Here is a 17,115-nt window from a genome sequence, read left to right on the forward strand (position 1 = left end):
CAACTTAATTGAGGTATAATTGGCATACAATAAAATGCACACATTTTAGGTCTACGGTTCAATGAGTTTTCACAAATGTACATCACATGCATAACCCCCCCTGCAGTGGAAACGTGGAGTCCTGCCATCGACTTCAGAAAGGGCTCTTACAACCTCTGGCAGTCAGACTACCCTCCTTGCCCTAAGCAACCACCGGCTAATTTCTGCCATTCTCGATTCGGTTTTTGGCGGTTCTAGAACATTCTATAAATGGAACCCTACAGTATGAGCTTGATTAAGCCTGGCTTCTTTTGCTCAGCAGAATGTTCTGGAGATTCATTCGTGTTGTCTCATATACCAGTAGCTGGTTGGTTTTTACTGCTAAGTTGTAGTCCCTTTATGAAAATGCCACAATGTGTTTTTCCATTTTCCTGATGACGGGCATTTTTCTAGTTTGTGGCTATTTTGAATAACACTGTAGCCTTGTCCGTGACAGGTTTTTGTTTCTCTTGAATGGCAAGATGATTTTAGAAAGGCAATTGTATCTCTATAAAGCTGGAAAAATAAAATAAAATGCTGCAGATATAAAAAGAGGGCATGATTAAGTATGTGGAATGTAGGAATAGCAAGATAGGGGTACGCGTCCATTGCAATTACAACCGCTAACCGCACGGAAACATGACAAATGACTCGAAATACATGAAATGAATAGGGATACAAAGCTGTAAGAGTAACATGAGAAGAATCTTTGGAAGTACTTCTTCATAGGGCTAAAGATCTGACCGGTCGGTGGAAATGATCGCGGGCCCGGCAGCCCTCATCTGCAGTGCTGGGCACCGTCCGGGGCTGGGGAGCTCCTGGTGAGAAGAGAGGCCACCCTCCTGCTCCCGCGGCACGGGGTGGAGACCACGGGCGCGTGATTTCTTGTTTTAGATGTTGGGAGCCAGTTCACCTAATACTGCCTTTACCGGAAATAGACATATAACCTTGACACCTCCTCCTTTTGGAAGCATTCCTGCCTCGGGGGCTGGGTTGGCGCCCCCCTGCCCCAATGGACTTTCATTCTCCCACAGTTGTTACCACACTCAGCTGGAATAGAATCCATGTTACTCCTTCACCCCCACCCTGGACCCCTCCTCCACCCATCCCCGACCCCACCCCACCAAGCCGGGGAGCTGTCTAAATAGCCTTCAGCATTTGATTTATGCTTAACTCTCACTCAAGTCTGGATGTTCAGTGGGACACAAATTGGGTAAAAAAAAAAACATGAGAGCTTTTAAAGCAAAACAAAACAAAACCGGGGTGCCTGGGTGGCTCAGTCGGTTAAGTGTCTGCCTTCAGCTCAGGTCATGAACCCAGCATCCTGGGATCCAGCCCTGCATCGGGCTCCCTGCTCAGTGGAGAGCCTGCTTCTCCCTCGCCCTCTACCTCTCCCACCCGCTCTCACTCTCTCTTGCTCTGACTCAAATAAATAAATACATAAATAATCTTTAAAGTAAAACAAAACAAAAAGCTCCAAAACAAAAAAACCCTCCGAGCTTGCTTAGAGGCCCCTCTGTGGAAATGTGCACGTTTAATAATAACACTCGAGCCCACAGCACCTTGGCTTTGAACAGCCAGACCTCGGGGCCCTTGTAGCCCTTCTGGTCAGAGTTCTGATTAGACCCAGGCTTGGAGACCTTAGCGAGAGCCAGCTTTGGGGGAAGGAGGGAAGGATTTGTGCAAGGCATTTCACAAGCGCTCATCGGATTGCGTCATAAGGGGGCTCCAGGGCTCCGCCCACGGCTCGATATAAAGGTCAGTGTACGCTCCAGCCACCAGTTCTGCCTGAGTCCAGGTGCCTCTCCATCCGGCCATGGCGCTGTCCTGGGCCCTCACCGCCCTGAGCCTCCTTCCCCTGCTGGATGCCCAGAGCCCGGTGTGTGCCAACCTCACGGCGGAGCCTATCACCAACGCCACCCTGGACCAGGTGCGTCCCTGGGCCCCTGAGCGCCACGGGCAGCTGCCTCCTTCCCTGGGCTTCCCTTTCTCCTGCTGGCTTGTGGTCGGCCTCCTTGCCTGATTCTGCCTGATTCTGCCCTTTTCTCTCCTGGGTCCTGGGGTTACGTTCTGACCAGCCTCTGCCGGCAGTCTTCTGCTTCCAAACACAGCAGCAGCATTGCAGGGTCCCCCAGAGGGGACATTCTGTACGGGGCAAGGAGGGGCCAGCCGGTGGCTGGGGGAGGGACTGATCCTCAGAGCGAGTTCCTGCACGTCCTCTCCTCGCCTGGGGCCCCAGTGCCCCTGTGTGCAGAAAGGAGGGGGCCTCTACCTGGCTGGCTAGCAGGGGCATTCGGCTCCCGGTCTCTATCATCAGCTCTTGGCTTCTTCCCAGATCTCTGGCAAGTGGTTTTACATCGCCTCGGCCTTCTACAACCCGGAGTTCAACCAGTCGTCTAGAACGATCCATGCAGCCTTCTTTTATTTTGCTCCCAACCATACTGATGACAAAATACTGCTCAGAGAGTACCAAACCATGTAAGACCCCCACATGCTAGCTCACCCCCAGCCCCAGGCTTCTGCTCCTAGCTGCTCGAAAACCTTGAGCAAGCCCTCCTTCCTCCTGGCCTCAGCCTTTTCATCCATGGAATGGGGAGGGCGGACTAGTCACCACCAACTCTTGCCCCTCAATGATAGTGACCAGTGATTGTCCACTTCCTCTCCTCCATGATCTTCCTGTTTTTCCCGCCTCTTCTGTCTGGCTTTAGTGGGGACAAGTGCGTCTACAACTCCAGCTATCTGAAGGTCCAGCGGGAGAATGGGACCCTGTCCAAATACGGTGAGGACCAGCCCTCAGGCAGGAGGACTCGGGTGTGTCATGGGGACATGTGGGTAGGCCAGCCTTAAGGGGCGGTGCTGGGGTGAAGCACAGAGAACACAGGACGGGCCCTCTTCATATATTTCCCAGGTCCCCTTGTCTCCACACTTGAAATAATCAGTACTAACTGCCCACAGACTTGAGTTCTAAGTGCCAGGCACTGTTTGAAGTACTTTACTTGAATTAACCCACTTAAGACTCACAAACAACCTTAGGAGGACATTTGGGATCGGCTGAGATAACAGAGAAACAGAGATGTCAAGTGGTTTCCCTGAAGTCACACAGCCTGTAATTAGAGCTAGAATTCAAACCCAAGGCTGGCTGCAGTCCTGCCTCTCTCAACTACTCTTTCTCCTTTGGGATCTGAGGGTGGCAGTCTGTGTCAGGCAGACAGTGACTCCCCTCCTGTCCCCGCCATCACCCCGGAGAGGGCACATGGTAAGAGCATACAAATGCTGATGGGATGAAACTAGCAACCCTGGCAGCCCTGAAGCTCCTGTCTGGGCTTCATTTTCCTCATCAGGAAAATGGGGAGAAAGGCCCTGACAGCCACAGTCCACGTGAGGCTCCTACGATTGCACATCTCAGCGCAGGGCCTGGCACACAGTAGGAGCGAGGGTCGCTGACCACTGTGGGGCCATGGGCACGCCCAGTGTTCCTTGCCTGTGACCGGGACCATTGTGCTGTGTGGTCTCACCCAGAGGTTTTCTTCTCCAGAGTATGGAAAAGAACAATTTGCCGATCTCCTGCTCACCAAGGATCCCAAGATCTTCATGCTTGGCTTTGCCCTCAAAGATGAGCAGAACAAGGGACTGTCCTTCTATAGTAAGCACCCCTGCAACGTCCACCCCACACAAGCCTCACCCAGCAGACCTCGTGCCCTGTGGCTGGGCCCCCAGAGCCCCCACCTTCCCCGGCATGCCAGCCTGCCCCAGGCATGCTCACCCAGCCCCCTTGCTCCCTCCTGCAGCTGACAAGCCAGAAGTGACAGAGGAGCAAATGAGAGTGTTCCACGAAGCCATCACGTGCATAGGCATGCAGAAGTCGGAGATCAGTTACACCGATGCGAAAAAGGTGAAGGCAAGGAGGACTAGGCAGCCCTGGAGGCCCAGACAGGCAGAGCGGCCACGGCTGCACAGTGACACAGGACATCCTGTCTTTAAGTGCCTGTCTCCCTGCAGGGACAGCTGAGCTCCCTAGGGGCCCACGGGATGAGAGCCCAGGAGGGAAAAGTCCCGGGGAAACAGGGAGGACAGCGAGAGAGGAGGAACAGCAGGGACAGGGTGGCAGTGGGAACTTGACAGAGAAACACACAAGGATAATGATCCTTTACACCTGCCGGCCACACCCCAGACCACTGACACCCATGTGTGGGGAGTTGCTATTGTGGCCTTTAGCATCACCCAAACTGCCCTCAAGTCCAGGACCACCACCCTGATTTTTGCTATAACTGAGAATTACCTATATAATAATCTCCTTAATACTTTCCTTTCAACCTGTGTTCAGGGACAGGCTTTCCTTGGTCGTGTCCTATGCAATAACAGCTGAAATCACAGAGCTGATGAGCGGGCTATAGTTTTTTGGATATACATGACATACATTCTTTTTCTTATTATTAAAGTAAAAAGGTCTCCATTGGCCACCTGAGGCCATCTCTTGTGACCACCAGTGGCATAAACCACCTCCCGTCCCCCATCCTGGGAGCTGCAGGGAAGGACTGGGCACGCAGCACCACTTGGCCCCTGGCCTGTAGCCTGCGCCCCCATCTAAGAGCTGGGGACCACGGACAGGCCACATGGACCCCCTGAACCTCAGTTTCACCACCCGCACGATGGCTGTGAGGAATCCAGATCAACCTAGGGGCTTGGCGAGTTCTCAGTCAACACCGGTTGTTCGTACAGCCTCGAGCCCCCATTCGGAGGTGAAGAGGTTGAGGCTCAGGGAGGGAAAAGGCATTGCGCCAGAGTCCGGAGCTCATTGCACCCTTCGCCCAACAAGAGCCCCTCCCATCACCGTGCTCCCCTCTCTCTGTCTGCCAGGATCTGTGTGGACCGCTGGATAAGCAGCACAAGGAAGAAAGGCAGAAGGAGAAGGAGGGAGACACAGCACTGGGTTAGGCCCTCGGGGACGTGGGGGCCCGTCGGCAGCCCTCTGCCCACCCCCTGCACATCAGGTTTTCGTCTCAGCTGCATCAATACAGCTCCTGCATGTGAAACAGGAGGCAGGTGGTCGTTTTTTCATTCCGCCCCTCTCGCTTTCATGCATGTGGAAGCCTGCCCTGAGCTGAGTCCTGGCTGATCAGCGGGTAAGCCCGTGTCCCTGGTGAGAAGAGCCCCCGCTGTCACAGCCACCACATCTGGGATGATGATAGGCACAGAATGCTGTGGGAGCCCAGCACGGGGGAGGTTCCTTCTGCAGTGGAAGTCTGGGAAGGCTTCCTGGAAGGGGCATCTGAAGCAGTCTAGAAAGATATGGAGCGGGTAACATCTGGTGCTCCAGCTGCAAGCCGAGGATCTGAGTGGATGTGTTTGAGAAACATTGAGGCAGAGCCCTGGGAGGAGTTCAGTTCAACGGGGGCGGGGGGAGACCCGGGTGTGTGGTGCCAAGCTTGAGGGCCTTACCTCAGACGTCACCCTGCCATCTGGGGAGCGCGTTGGGAGGGGCCAGCCTGGAGGCAGAGTCTTGCAGAGGCTGCAATGAGCATCCTGGCAAGAGGAGGCTGTCTCGGCAGGGGCAGGACTGGGAGAGGCAGAGGCCCTGGAGCCGAGGCCAGAGGGGCTGTGTGCCTCCAGGGAGTGTTCTCGGGGTTCCCATCTGACGCCCACAAGGACATCCCTGGGTGGAGGTCGGCCCCTAGAAACCAGCCATCTTGCAAATATGCTTAGAGCCCTGGAGATGGGGCCACGTCAGAGGCAGGCCCACTTCGAGGCACGGAGAAAATGGAGCCCCCGAAACCCGGAGTCCAGCAAGGAAGGCCGGCTCCTTATACACCCGGCGGCTCCGAGAGTTACCGGCAGGGGAGGGAAGCGGCACCACTCAGGGGGCCGAATGTGGGGCCACATTGCTGAGGCAATTCCGTGGAGTGGCCTAAGCCATCCAGAGTGACAGGGTCATTGCCCTGCTCCCGATGCCTTGTCCCGTGGCTCACGTGCCACCGCCGTCCCAAGAGCCAGGCCGCACAGACCCTGGAGGCAGCGTCCTTAGCTCAAAGCTGGAGCCATGCCGCGCCCAGGTCACTGAGGCTGGGGACACTGCCCTGGGCCCCTGCCCAGCACCGCCGCACCCTTGGCTCCCCCTTCCCCTCCTCATCTCCCTGGAAGAGCCTCCTGGCACCCAGGACGGGGTGGACCCGGAGGCTCAGAACCCACAAGAAATCTTCCCTTCTCGGCAAACTGCCAATTTCACTCCACTGAGAAAGACCCGCTGAAAAATGAAATCGAAACGGGTCCTGGGGGGCAGGAGGGGCAAGTGTGGGGGGTGGGGGGCTGAAGAAAAAGGCAAGGGAAGGTGCAGCGGGCCGCGGGTACAACACAGACTTCAGAGTCAGACACCGTGAGGTGGGGCAGAGAGCCCTCTAGAATCTCGGTCTCTCATCACCGAAGGGGGCACATGGCGGGGGACCCGGAGGCCAGGCTGTGCCCTTTGTGAGCCCCTGTGCTGAGCACCGAGCTCAGGGATCGGTGTCTAGTCGGTGCTCCGTAAAGGGTGACCGGTGTTGCTGTTTGCTACTAAACGGAGCACTGGAAAGAGAGTCCAGGCTCGTGCTTTGGCAGACACAGATCGGCTGTGTGTCTCCTAACAGTTCTGACCTCAGCAAGGAGGGGCTTGGCCAGGCAGCCCCGCCAGTCAAAAGCTCCAGGTCCTGACACAGGGAGGGGGGAAGGTTGGAGAAACAGAAGCCAGCACAGGAAGGCAGGGAAAGTCGGGAAACGGGCAAGGTCCCCGCGGGAAGGGTTCGGCTCCTCATCGAATCTTCCACCCCACACACTGGAGTTAAGAAACCACAAGTCGATGACACACACCACTTATGTGGGCAGCTTTGGGAATGTTTTTTTTCTTTTCTTCTTTTTGTAAAAGATCAATATTCATTCTTCACGAAAATAGCTTTTTAAACACCTCAAATATACAAATATCACCGATGCATACACATTCCAGAAAAGCTGAGGTACACGTGGCTACAAAGAGGGGAACAGGGCACGGGCTGGCTTCCCGCTGCGCAGCGGGGCCTGGCAGGTAGCTGGCCACTAGCCAAATTCCCCAGGGTCCCGGGGACAGTGCTGGGGCTGTCGGAGGAGGTACAGAGAGGGACCATGGTGGACAGCTTCCTGGGCCCTCCCCGGGGGTCTCCCTTCCCAGCAGGCCCATGGGAAAGGCCTCTCCAGCCACGGACTGCTGGGCGCACGTCATGCTGGGGGCTCGACAGCTTGACATTTCCATGGCCCCCGCGTGCCCTACTGGCCATCGGTCACTAGGAGGAAAGTGCCCAGCCGTGTCCTTCCCAGGGAGGCCGACTCTGGAGAGGCTGGTCACCGGTGAGGAGACACCTTTGCCCGGAGACCCTGGCCCTAGCCCTGCTTGTTGGGCCTCGGAGGTTGGATCTAAGACCAGGAAAACTCCATTTAAAAAAAAAAATTTGTCCATCTGTATCTGAAAAACATATTATTAGCCAGAGGTGGACAGTGCAGGACCAGGAGACCCCCAGAGACCGCATCTGGGCAGAAGGGTGCCTCGGGCCCAGCACTTCCTGTGGGGGCTGGGCCCCTGGGAAGTTCCTTCTCTCGATGAGCCGCCAACACCCCTTGTGCTTTGAAGACGCTGAGCAGGCAGGGTCCGGGCTAGAAGGAGACCTCTCAGGAGGGGTCTATGGGGCCTTTCCGAGTGGCTCCAGCCGACTCCTGGCCCGGGGGACAGCTGCAGGCTGCCTGCCCACCTGCCCCCACCAGCTGGTTGGGAGCCCCAGTGACATCAGAAGAGGCAGGAGCCGCGCAGGCTTCGGGCCTGGCGCAGGTCGGCAGACAGGGAGCGGCTCATGTGCTTGGTGGTGGAGCGGATGCTCTCGGCGGCCTGGACGGCTCGGGTCAGGGCCTTGTTGAGCTCCTCCAGGTCCTCCAGGTCCAGCTGGATGGAAGGCCGGGGCACCCTGGCCGGTCGCGAGGGTGCTGTGGGGGGCCATTCGGTGGGGGCTGGCTGGGCCGAGCAAGCGGAGGTAGGTCCTGGAGGCACGTAATACCTGAGGGGAGAGGGAGCTGCATTCACGGACCGCGCAGAGGGCTGAGCGGAGCACCAGGCTTGGAATGCACCCCGTTCTAAGCCCCGGCTGGTCCCTGGCCCCAACGCTCGGGGGCTCAGTGTCTTCAGCTCTACAATGGGAATCACAAGCAGCAACGTCAAGGGATGTGCTGGAAGGATGAAGGATGAGAAACAGGAGGGCCTTACCCAGATCAGGTCCCCCAAAATGATTAGTTCAATCTCCCCCGTGTACTCAGTAAATATTGTTCGATCCTACACTATGTGGTAGCCAGTGTGCCTGGCCCTGGGGTTACACTGGTGACCGGCTGCCTTCTTGGGGCTTCTAACCTGAGAGCCAGATAGCAGGGAGACCAGCATCATCCCAGGCTCAAGAGCAAACCCCCTTCACCGGAAACATAACATGGGGCCCATTGGCCAAGCGAGGCACAGTGAAGACACCTGATTGTTACTGGGATTCTGTAGGAGTGGGGGGGGGGTCTGGTTTCACTCCTCCAGGGCGGCAGGTGGAAGGGTGTCCTTCCTGGCCCAGCCCTACAGGGATGTGGGGGGGGGGTATCATTTAACGTGCTGGGGAGGATGTGGTAGGAGCCACGAGCTGCAGCACGGATTTCTCCAGGGACTGACTACAGCACACAGCTAGCGTCGCCAACCCAGCAATGGGCAGGAAGAGGGTGCGGCCCGCGTGTCGTGGAAGAAAGCGAGTGGAGGAGGCACGGAGAGAGAGGCCTAAATGAAGCGGGATAAGGTTAGGAGGACTTGGCCGGAGCCTGTCACTGGCATCCTGCTTGGCAAACTGTAACTCTGGTCTTATTCTTGATCCCCCCCTTCTTCTGACCCACATTTGTGCACAGCGTGGGGGGGGGAAGAGAGGGCTTTGCTGGGATCGGAATAGAGGTCTCGTCCAAGAAGATATTCAAATGGACACCAAGCTCGTGACAAGATGCTCAACAGCATTGGGCCATCAGGAAAACGCAACTCAGAACCACAGGGGATGCCACGTCGTGCACTTGGCCACCACGGGATGACTGAAGCCCGAAGACAGACATTGGTGAGGATCTGGAGAAATCCGAAGGCTCCCACAGCCCTGGTGGGAACGTTCAATGGTGTGAGCACTTTGGGAAACGGTCTGGCAGCTCCTCAAACAGTTAGAGTCAGTGCCTAACCCAGAGCCGCACTGTATCCTGGGTCCCGGGTGCCCGGCTGGAGCTAAGTGTTTTCTGTACCAGCGCTTAGCTTGGTTATTCGCTGGCTACCGTCATGCTGATTTCATGGACGAGCAAGAGAAGCTCAGAGAGACAAAATGATGCAGGAGGCCTGCTCCAAATCCTAGCCATTCCGCAGGGCCAGCCGCAGGACCCTGGCCAGGGCACTGCACCCTTCAAGGACTGTCCCCCCACCTGAAAGCCACCTCCCAGCTTAGATCCCATAGGAACATTCCGGGGAAAATCTCTGTCCGCTGCCTGGCACTCCAAGTGCCTCTGTAAATGTCATCTCAGCGTCAGAGAGCTGCCAGGGCCGGCACTGCGCTCACGCCCGGAGCTCGTTAATCAGCACCCAGGAGATGCCAGTTTATACCATCTGAACCCAATGAACAGGCTTCTTGAATCCAATTCCCTCCTTCAGGGACTATCCGGTCTAACTACTGGGTTTCCACACACCCTACCTTCTAACCATTTGATGACCCGCTTGACCCCAAAGTGATTTAAAACTCCCCGTAGGCAGAAGCTACAGCACCCCCCTCTCCACCCAAACAGAATCAAACCAGAAAACCTTCCTAGCTACCAAGCCTTTGGTGCAGGGGCTATAAGGCAGCTGGCCAGCAGGGGGCAGCACAGGCCCATAAACTTTCTAAAGGGCACCCTGGCCTGTCAGTGCGCATGCTCAGTCTCACAGATGATGGCTGGAGAAAGTTCAGGGCATCATCAGCCCAAATTCTGGAAGCATTGGAAGTACTATGGTTCCCGGCCAGCTTCTAGATACTGTGGGCTTTCCATGCATTCGTTCATTACATCCTTACCACAACCCATTTCACAGAGGAAAAAACTGAGGCACAGACTGGGAACAAAGCAACCTCCCCCCTCCCTGCCCAAGGTTCCATGGCTACCACCGGCCAAGTCTGTTGGGCACTACAGCTCAGGGCCTTTTCCCTTCCCTATCGCCTGGCCAGGCCTGGGCAGCAACCTGGTTAGGTCTGTCCGCAGGTCTGAGCCTGGAAGGGTATGGAACAGCCTCAGAAGCAGAGAGACCCCTGCCTACTGCGGACACTTGCAGTTTTATCCTGGGCCACCAAATTCCAGGGAAACCTCTCCTGCCCTTGACTGGGAGCACAGGCTGGTGTCTCCAGCCCCTCTGCTGGGCCTGAACATGCAGTCTGGCCTCCGGCAGCTGACGGAGCAGAATGTTCCCAGAGTCCGCTGAGGGCAGCCAGAACCCACGTCGCAGGCCCGACACCTTACGGGGACGGGGGCCAGATGGCTCCCGGCACCTCCGCTCCCAGCAAGCGCAGCCCGCACAGCGACTCTGGCCTTTTGCTGCCAAAGACACAGGCTTCTGATGGTCTCCCGACAACTCATTTCCCACTGAGGGAAACTGAGGCATAGAACTAGCTGCTGATCGTCGGGATGGGATGACGGATCTAATTTCAGGGTTCAGGGCTATTTATCCCCCTGCACCTTCCTGTCCTGCTGAAGCCGCCTTTCCTCATTTTTCTTCCTCCTAACGACAGTGCTGCCCCGTAGCGCTCTCGGCTGTGAGGACAACGCCGCCCTTTTATCGGGCAGCGAGCGGGTGCTGGCACCACCCCACACGTTCCGCACACATCTCACCTGCGTCTGGCCTCGCGCCTCATTTAATCCTCGCACAACCGTCCCTGATCGAGACTATTACCCCATTTACCAGATGGGAAAACTGAGGCTCAAAGAGGCAGCAAGAAGTGGCAGTAGGGATTCCAGTACAGCTCGGAGTCCACACCCTGAACCACTTCTGACCCCCCACTCAAGTCTTTGCTCTCTTGCGGATGTTAGATCCAAATCCACGGGAAAAGGAAGAGCTCCTTCTGCCATCGGCCTGACCCGTCCTCCTCAAAGCTCAAGGCCCTCAGACACCAGCAAAGTCTGAGAGACGGTCACAGCCAAGAGGGGCCTAAGGACGCATGACAACCCAGGGGCACCTATGTGGCCTCCTGGATGGGATCCCGGAGCAGAAAAGGTTCAGGTAAAAAGTGTAGAAACCCAAATAAACTGTGGGCTTTAGTTAATAATAATGTATTAATATTGGCTCACTGTCAAATGTGCCCTATCAGTGTAAGGTGTGAAGAATGAGGGAAGCTGTGTGTGTGTCTGTACCATCTGCTCCATTTCTCTATACATCTAGAACTGTTCTCAAAAAGAACGCCCATTAGGAAACAGTGAGTGTGCACCTAGTTGCCTGCTGAGAAGTCCCACAAGGAAACGGGAAGCTTCCCAGGCGCTTTCCCTGTGAGCTCCTAGAGCACAGGGCCTTCTGCCGGGCTCCTCACTGAGGGCCCCCCAGCAGCAAGCTATCTCCCCGGTATGCAGCGAGCATTTGGGGTTTGTTGAGTGACTAGACGAGTGTCCAGCCTGTTCTGCACATTATACACATGGGGGGAAACTCAGGAGTAGGGGTCCCCCGGGTTCTCAGCTGCCTGACACGGGTCTGACTGTGAATTCTGAAGCGAGTGAGACAGGCAGGGAGGAAGAGAAAGGAAGGTTCTTACACGGTGGTTGACGGATAAGGCATGATGGGAACCGAGGAGACGTAGGCGAAGGCGGGAGGGGCTTGTGCTGGGGGCGCCGCCGCCAGATACCACAGTCCAGGGGGCGGCCGGGCCAGCGACCCCGCGCACTTGGTCCGCTGCGTGGGGCTGGAGGCCGTGCGTGTGTTTCTCCTGGCGGCAGCCTTTTCTGGCCCTGGGAGGGAGGGACACAAGAGAGGACAGTCTGATCACTTGGATGACCTAGCCGAGAACAGGCGGTCACCCCAGCCCATGTCCTGTGACAGCAGGACAGTGGACTGGCCACGCCAGGAGTGCCTGGCTTTGGGGAACAAATTCTCTGCCCAGTTCACTCCGTCCCAGACTGGGAGAGTTGTCACCCCAGTGAAACAGCCCCTGCGGCCCCAAACCCCCATAAAGGAGAGCTGGGGGTCTGTCTGGGAGAAGAGAGTGAGTGTCTGTCCCTACCCGAGGTGGCTGAGTCTGGGCCATCCATCACTGGGGGGGGCCCAACTCGACCACACAGGGGGCATCGCTGGGGATCAGTGTGGGAAGGTCCCGGTGGGTCCCTGGTGACAGAACCACCTAGAAGAGGAGGAAGAGATGTCAGGAGAGAATTATGTCTGGATTACTGGGCCTGGAGCCCCCAAGCAGACATCCGTCAGCACCAAGCTTCCCCCTGGAGTCCCTGCAGAGGTGACAAGTTGCCTCCCCTCGGGACTGTGACAGCGAGGGTCAGCATATAAGGAACCAGGCCTTCTGAGGGCCTTTGTGCATTCTTTTATCAAATCCAACAAGCCACTGGGCTAGTTACTACATCACTCCCCCATTTTACAGACCGGAAAACTGAGGCTCCAAGAGCGTGAATGATTTGCCAAAATGTCCAAGTAGGAACCTGGCAGTGCTCAGTCTGAGCCCAAGCCCAGGCTCTCCCGAATGCAGCCCCGAACCTACAGTCCTTCCTCCGCACTGAGACAGGCCCATTGTCCATGTGGGAGTGGCCCACAGTAGCCCCTCAGGCACCAGGGGTCAGTGGAAGCCTAAGGGAGCAGGGGGAGGGGGGGCAACCTTGTTCTCTTCCCCCACAAATCCTCAACAGGTCACCTGGTGGCATTCCAGGTCGGCCCACTTCTCTTTCAAGCCTCAGCTCGGCTGGAAGGCCTCCCACCCGTGGCGCTGAGTTACAGGCTCCCCAGCCCCACCTGTGCTCTCTGAGCCCCGCTCAGACCGCTGGTTTGTCAGTGTCTGCTTAGCCCACGGCTCAGTATGGGAAGGTGCTCAATGAGTGAGTGAATGGATGAATCAATGAAAGAAAGAACAGGGAGGCCTGCTGGGACTCGAGCAAAGGCAAAGCAACATAATGGTGAGGAGCCAGAGCTCTGGAGTCACAACGACCTGGGTTCAAGTCCTGGCTCTCCCACTAGTAAGCTGTGTGCCCTTGGACAAGTTACTTAACCTCTCTGAGCCTCAGTTTCCTCACCTGTAAAATAAGCATAATAATAAAATGGAGAAAACCTATTTCATAGGGTTGTGAAGATTAATGTTTGTAAATCCCTTAGCATGATGCTCTGTATACAGTGGGGGTTTAAAAAGTGACAACTCCATCATCATCATCAGTGCTTGAAAGGGCCTTAGGACCATCTCCAATCCTTTCATTAGGGATGTGAAGCCTGAGGCTCAGGGAAGTTAAGGAACTTGCCTAAGGTCACACAGTAAGGCAGTGGCAGGACTGGGACTAGCACTCAGGGCTACATATTCTCTGGCCACTGCTCTCCCTATGACTCTTCCCTGTTGGGTCTGGGGGAAGGATGCAGAGTGGAAGGAGGATGGAGGGGAGATAGGACATAATCATCATGGCCTGGCCCCACCTCCACCCCCTTATCGGACTTAAGTCATGTCCAAGGTTTCTCCAAGTCATGGTCAAGGAAGGTGGCATCAAGCAGCAGCACCTGGAGGGACCGGTGTGAGGGCAGGACACACTGGGAGGGCTGAGGAGCCCCCCACAATCCCACTCCCTTGTCTGTCTCTTGACCCGCCACGGAGTTCAGGGCAGGCCCACATCCTGCACCCTTTCCTAAAGGGAGAAGTCGCAGCCTCTGCGCACTGACCACTTCTCCAGGTAGCGTCCCTCACCTGAGTCCTGGGTCCTGGCGGGTTGGCAATTGGGACATGGGATTGAGCCACTGCCTCTTGGGGCCGTCTTGGGGGTCAGAACACGGTACTCCTGGCCTGGGGAAGAAAGCAGACAGTCAGCTCTTTGCATGTTCGGAGAACTGGGGAGGGTCGGGGAGGCTCTGTATCCTCTCCCTGACATGCAGAAGCAACCAACAAAGCCGAGCTCCATCAGGGGGGCAGCAGGCCTGGAGGACAGGATAAGCAAGGACAAATAGTGCTGCCCAGCCCTAGACCCCTACTTGCCGGGGGCATTGGAATGGCTTGGGCACAAGGTCAGCTGTGTCTTCTCCCTGCGCTCCAAGTGGCTGTGAAATGGGGACCGTCACAGTACGGGTCTCATAGGTGTGTTGGAAGGGCTGCGTGGGGCCGTGCCCATGAGGGGCTCTGCCTGGTACCCGGCAGATGGAACGTGCCCAGGTTGTTAGCAAGTTGGACAGATGCTTGGGTCTTTACCCAGACCTGTCATCTGCTGCCTCGACCCTCCCTGAGTCTCAAATAAGACCTTCAGAATGGGGTCTGATCGCACCTCTTTTTTCTCCCCCATGCCTTGCGGGCTTCCCACTTCCTATGTTGTGTGTGTGTTACCTCGGGGGCCCCCGGACTGGCCCACTGTTCCCACTTCTAACCCCTCACTCTGTCAGCTCCATCCAGGTAGACACGCATCTTTCACTTCCTCCCTGGTCTCCTGCACCCAGCCCTATGGGTCTGCGGTGGACTGCCCTCCCTCCCGGGCTGGCATGGGTGAGAGCCATACCTGTAATTTACTTACTGTAATTTACACACTTAATCGCTTATTTGTTATTTTCTGCTATGCAGTCAGATTCATGAAAGTTGGAGCCATGTCCTATTTTAATGTTAAGCACTCTGAATTCCTACTGTGTGTCATCTGAGGTCTTACTATGTGCTGGGGGCCTAGTTCCTAAGACACAGGGGCACCCTGGGGCATCAGGCCAGGGGTAAGTGATTTGGTGTCCACCCTGCACACAGGTGCTTCATAACCCTCTGTGACTGACCAGCTAATGGGGCTTCCCCAGAAGCAGCCTTGGGCCCTGGCACCGGCAGGCATCAGAGACTGTTTGCTGGATGAATGAATGGAGTCACAGAGGCGGCACTCCCTGGTGCTCCCTGTGTCACGGAATTCACAGAAATGATCATATTTTAAAGGCGCATGGACTTCCATGACAGGAGTCCTCCCTGCGGGATGGGCCAGGCCCCACAGCCCACCTGTGTACTGGCCCCGGAATGTGACCCTGTCTAGCCGCCTGGTGCTGCCGGCTCCTCTCTTTCCGTCCCGTGCTGACTGGGCACTGTCCTCGGTGGTCCGGCTCTTCTCAGAGAACAGCTGGGGGGAGGTTGGCTCAGATTCGGAACCTGGGGTGGAAAAGGAGGGGCGGCAAAGGGGGGCAAGGGAGGTTGGCAGAGCTCGGGGAGTGAGCCAATCCTAAATTCAGGCTCTGGGGCGGAGCTCAGGCTTTAATCCTATATCTGTCCCTTCATACTCTCAGCCGACACATGTGGACCCCTGACCTTGTGCTAAGCGCTGGGCCGGACCCGCCATGGAGGCCGTACACGCACCCTCATGGCCATGCCAGCACATAGCTACTATTATTTATCCCTGCAGAGTTAGCGGTCCCTTTAACTGCACAGAGCGGGTAAAGGACCTGGTCAAGGTCACCCACAGCCAGGAAGGAGCGCGGTGGGATGAACCCATCCCCTTCCCCTTCAGCCCATTCCCCTGCACTTCCGGGCTCTGGCGTCCTCATCTGCAGAATGTGGGGGATATGACCCACCTTGCAGTGAAGATGGAGATGAGGTCCCTACAAAGCCCTTCTAGAAACCCTAGAACGCGTGACATACAGTGGCTATCACTGGAAGTGCATCGTACTTCAGCGAACTATGATGGCCTAAGAAGACACGCAGAACCTTCCACAGGTCCCTCCTGAGGCTATCGTTACGGTCCCTGACCACTGACCTCACAGGCCCAGACTCTAGCCTCCAGGAACCAGTCCAGGCAGGCGGTCACTTACTCAGGGACAGCTGGGGCCCCTCCCGAGGCACGGAGGAAGGCCTGGCTCGCCGCCTCCCTGCGGGCTCCACTCGCTCCCCACCTGCGGGCTCACCAGACAATCTCTCTGTGGATTTACTAGCAAAAAGGAGCACGAGAGGGACGAGGTCAGTGGATGAGGTTTTATGCAGACTTTCAAGATGATCAGCAAGCAAGCTAACCCAGAGGAAAGCACGGAAGTCACAATCAAAGACTCTGTGAGTCGTGCTCGCAGACAGCCTCTGTGACCCTCCGTTTCCTCATCTGTCAAGTGGGGATAATAACAGCAACTACCTTGGAGCGTTACAGGAAGGATTAACGAGACAATGCGCATGAAAACGTGCTTAGTGCCCTTCCATAGAAACACTTAGAAACAAACACTGAACTGATTTTAGAGTGGTCAGAGATGACCAGCTAAGGAGTAGCGGGTGGACATCCCGGGAACGCTCGGCTCTTCACGTGGGTGGTGAGTTCAGGTCATGCTTAGATATTTGATGCATCAAATATTACACGGTAAGAACTGTCGGAGTAGGAGAGGGCTGTGAGTTCCCATGCGTGGAGAGCCCCAGAGGCAGCCAAGTCTCCCTTCTGCCACTGGCACCAGGGCACAAGGGCGAGCATTTTGGGGTCACCCACCTGCCATAGTGGGAGCCCCAGGAAGTTGAGGCATCAGCTGGCCGGGCCCGGGCCCGGGCGGGGCGGTTGAGGGTGGAGGCTGGGCGCGTCGGGCTGCCCTGGGCTGGCTGGTGCAGGCTGTCTTCCAGCCGCAGACGGAGACGGGAGACCTCCTCTTGCAGCTCTCGGATGGCCTGGCTGGGGTGGGGATGGGACAGAAACAAAGAGCGCATGTACAATGCCCTGAGCTGCAGCCACCCCCAGAGGGCCTCCCCGATGCCCCAGGCTTGTCCTGTTCCTGCGGGCCCCAGGTCCAACTCTGCCATGAAATGATTCTGGAACTTCCTCATGTGTCCTTTTTTCTTGCTACCTATCTCAACACTTCTCTGAGTTCACATCCCTGTACATTTGGTGGGTAAAGCAGCACATCCTTCAGGGTTCGTCCAACCCACACCTACTCTC

At 56.4% G+C, this 17,115-nt stretch overlaps 2 protein-coding genes across 12 annotated transcripts in view; one reads left to right on the top strand and one right to left on the bottom strand.

Moving 5' to 3' along the window:
- Nucleotides 1-1,787: 1,787 nt before the first annotated feature.
- On the top strand, nt 1,788-5,056 carry LOC100474871 (alpha-1-acid glycoprotein). Its single transcript, XM_002915777.4, has 6 exons — nt 1,788-1,948; nt 2,354-2,496; nt 2,727-2,797; nt 3,554-3,661; nt 3,807-3,910; nt 4,876-5,056. The coding sequence occupies exons 1-6, from the start codon at nt 1,835-1,837 to the stop codon at nt 4,951-4,953; spliced, it is 618 nt and encodes a 205-aa protein (XP_002915823.1). The 5' UTR covers nt 1,788-1,834; the 3' UTR covers nt 4,954-5,056.
- Nucleotides 5,057-6,861: 1,805 nt separating this feature from the next.
- The window catches only part of AKNA (AT-hook transcription factor), a 52,530-nt gene continuing 42,276 nt past the window's right edge, over nt 6,862-17,115 (bottom strand). For 7 of the 11 annotated variants that reach the window (XM_034664367.1, XM_034664366.1, XM_019795882.2 and 4 more), the window contains 7 exons: nt 16,675-16,851; nt 16,022-16,137; nt 15,219-15,365; nt 15,008-15,119; nt 13,953-14,048; nt 11,823-12,015; nt 6,862-8,066 (listed from right to left, as the gene is read on the bottom strand). In XM_034664367.1, the coding sequence (XP_034520258.1) occupies nt 7,698-8,066; nt 11,823-12,015; nt 13,953-14,048; nt 15,008-15,119; nt 15,219-15,365; nt 16,022-16,137; nt 16,675-16,851 (1,210 nt within the window). In that variant the 3' untranslated portion in view covers nt 6,862-7,697. Of the gene's footprint in view, nt 8,067-11,822; nt 12,016-12,287; nt 12,405-13,952; nt 14,049-15,007; nt 15,120-15,218; nt 15,366-16,021; nt 16,138-16,674; nt 16,852-17,115 lie in introns of those variants that run through there. The other 4 variants (XR_002142006.2, XM_019795884.2, XM_034664369.1 and 1 more) reach the window with 4 other exon arrangements.

Source organism: Ailuropoda melanoleuca, chromosome 7, assembly GCF_002007445.2.
Source record: "Ailuropoda melanoleuca isolate Jingjing chromosome 7, ASM200744v2, whole genome shotgun sequence".
NCBI classification, from domain to species: Eukaryota; Metazoa; Chordata; class Mammalia; order Carnivora; family Ursidae; genus Ailuropoda; species Ailuropoda melanoleuca.

Coding starts and splice junctions, on each gene's coding strand:
- LOC100474871 (XM_002915777.4), top strand. CDS start 1,835: ATGGCGCTGTCCTGGGCCCTCACCGCCCTGAGCCTCCTTCCCCTGCTG. Junction 1,949..2,353: donor CCAACGCCACCCTGGACCAG/GTGCGTCCCTGG, acceptor GCTTCTTCCCAG/ATCTCTGGCAAGTGGTTTTA. Junction 3,662..3,806: donor CAAGGGACTGTCCTTCTATA/GTAAGCACCCCT, acceptor TCCCTCCTGCAG/CTGACAAGCCAGAAGTGACA.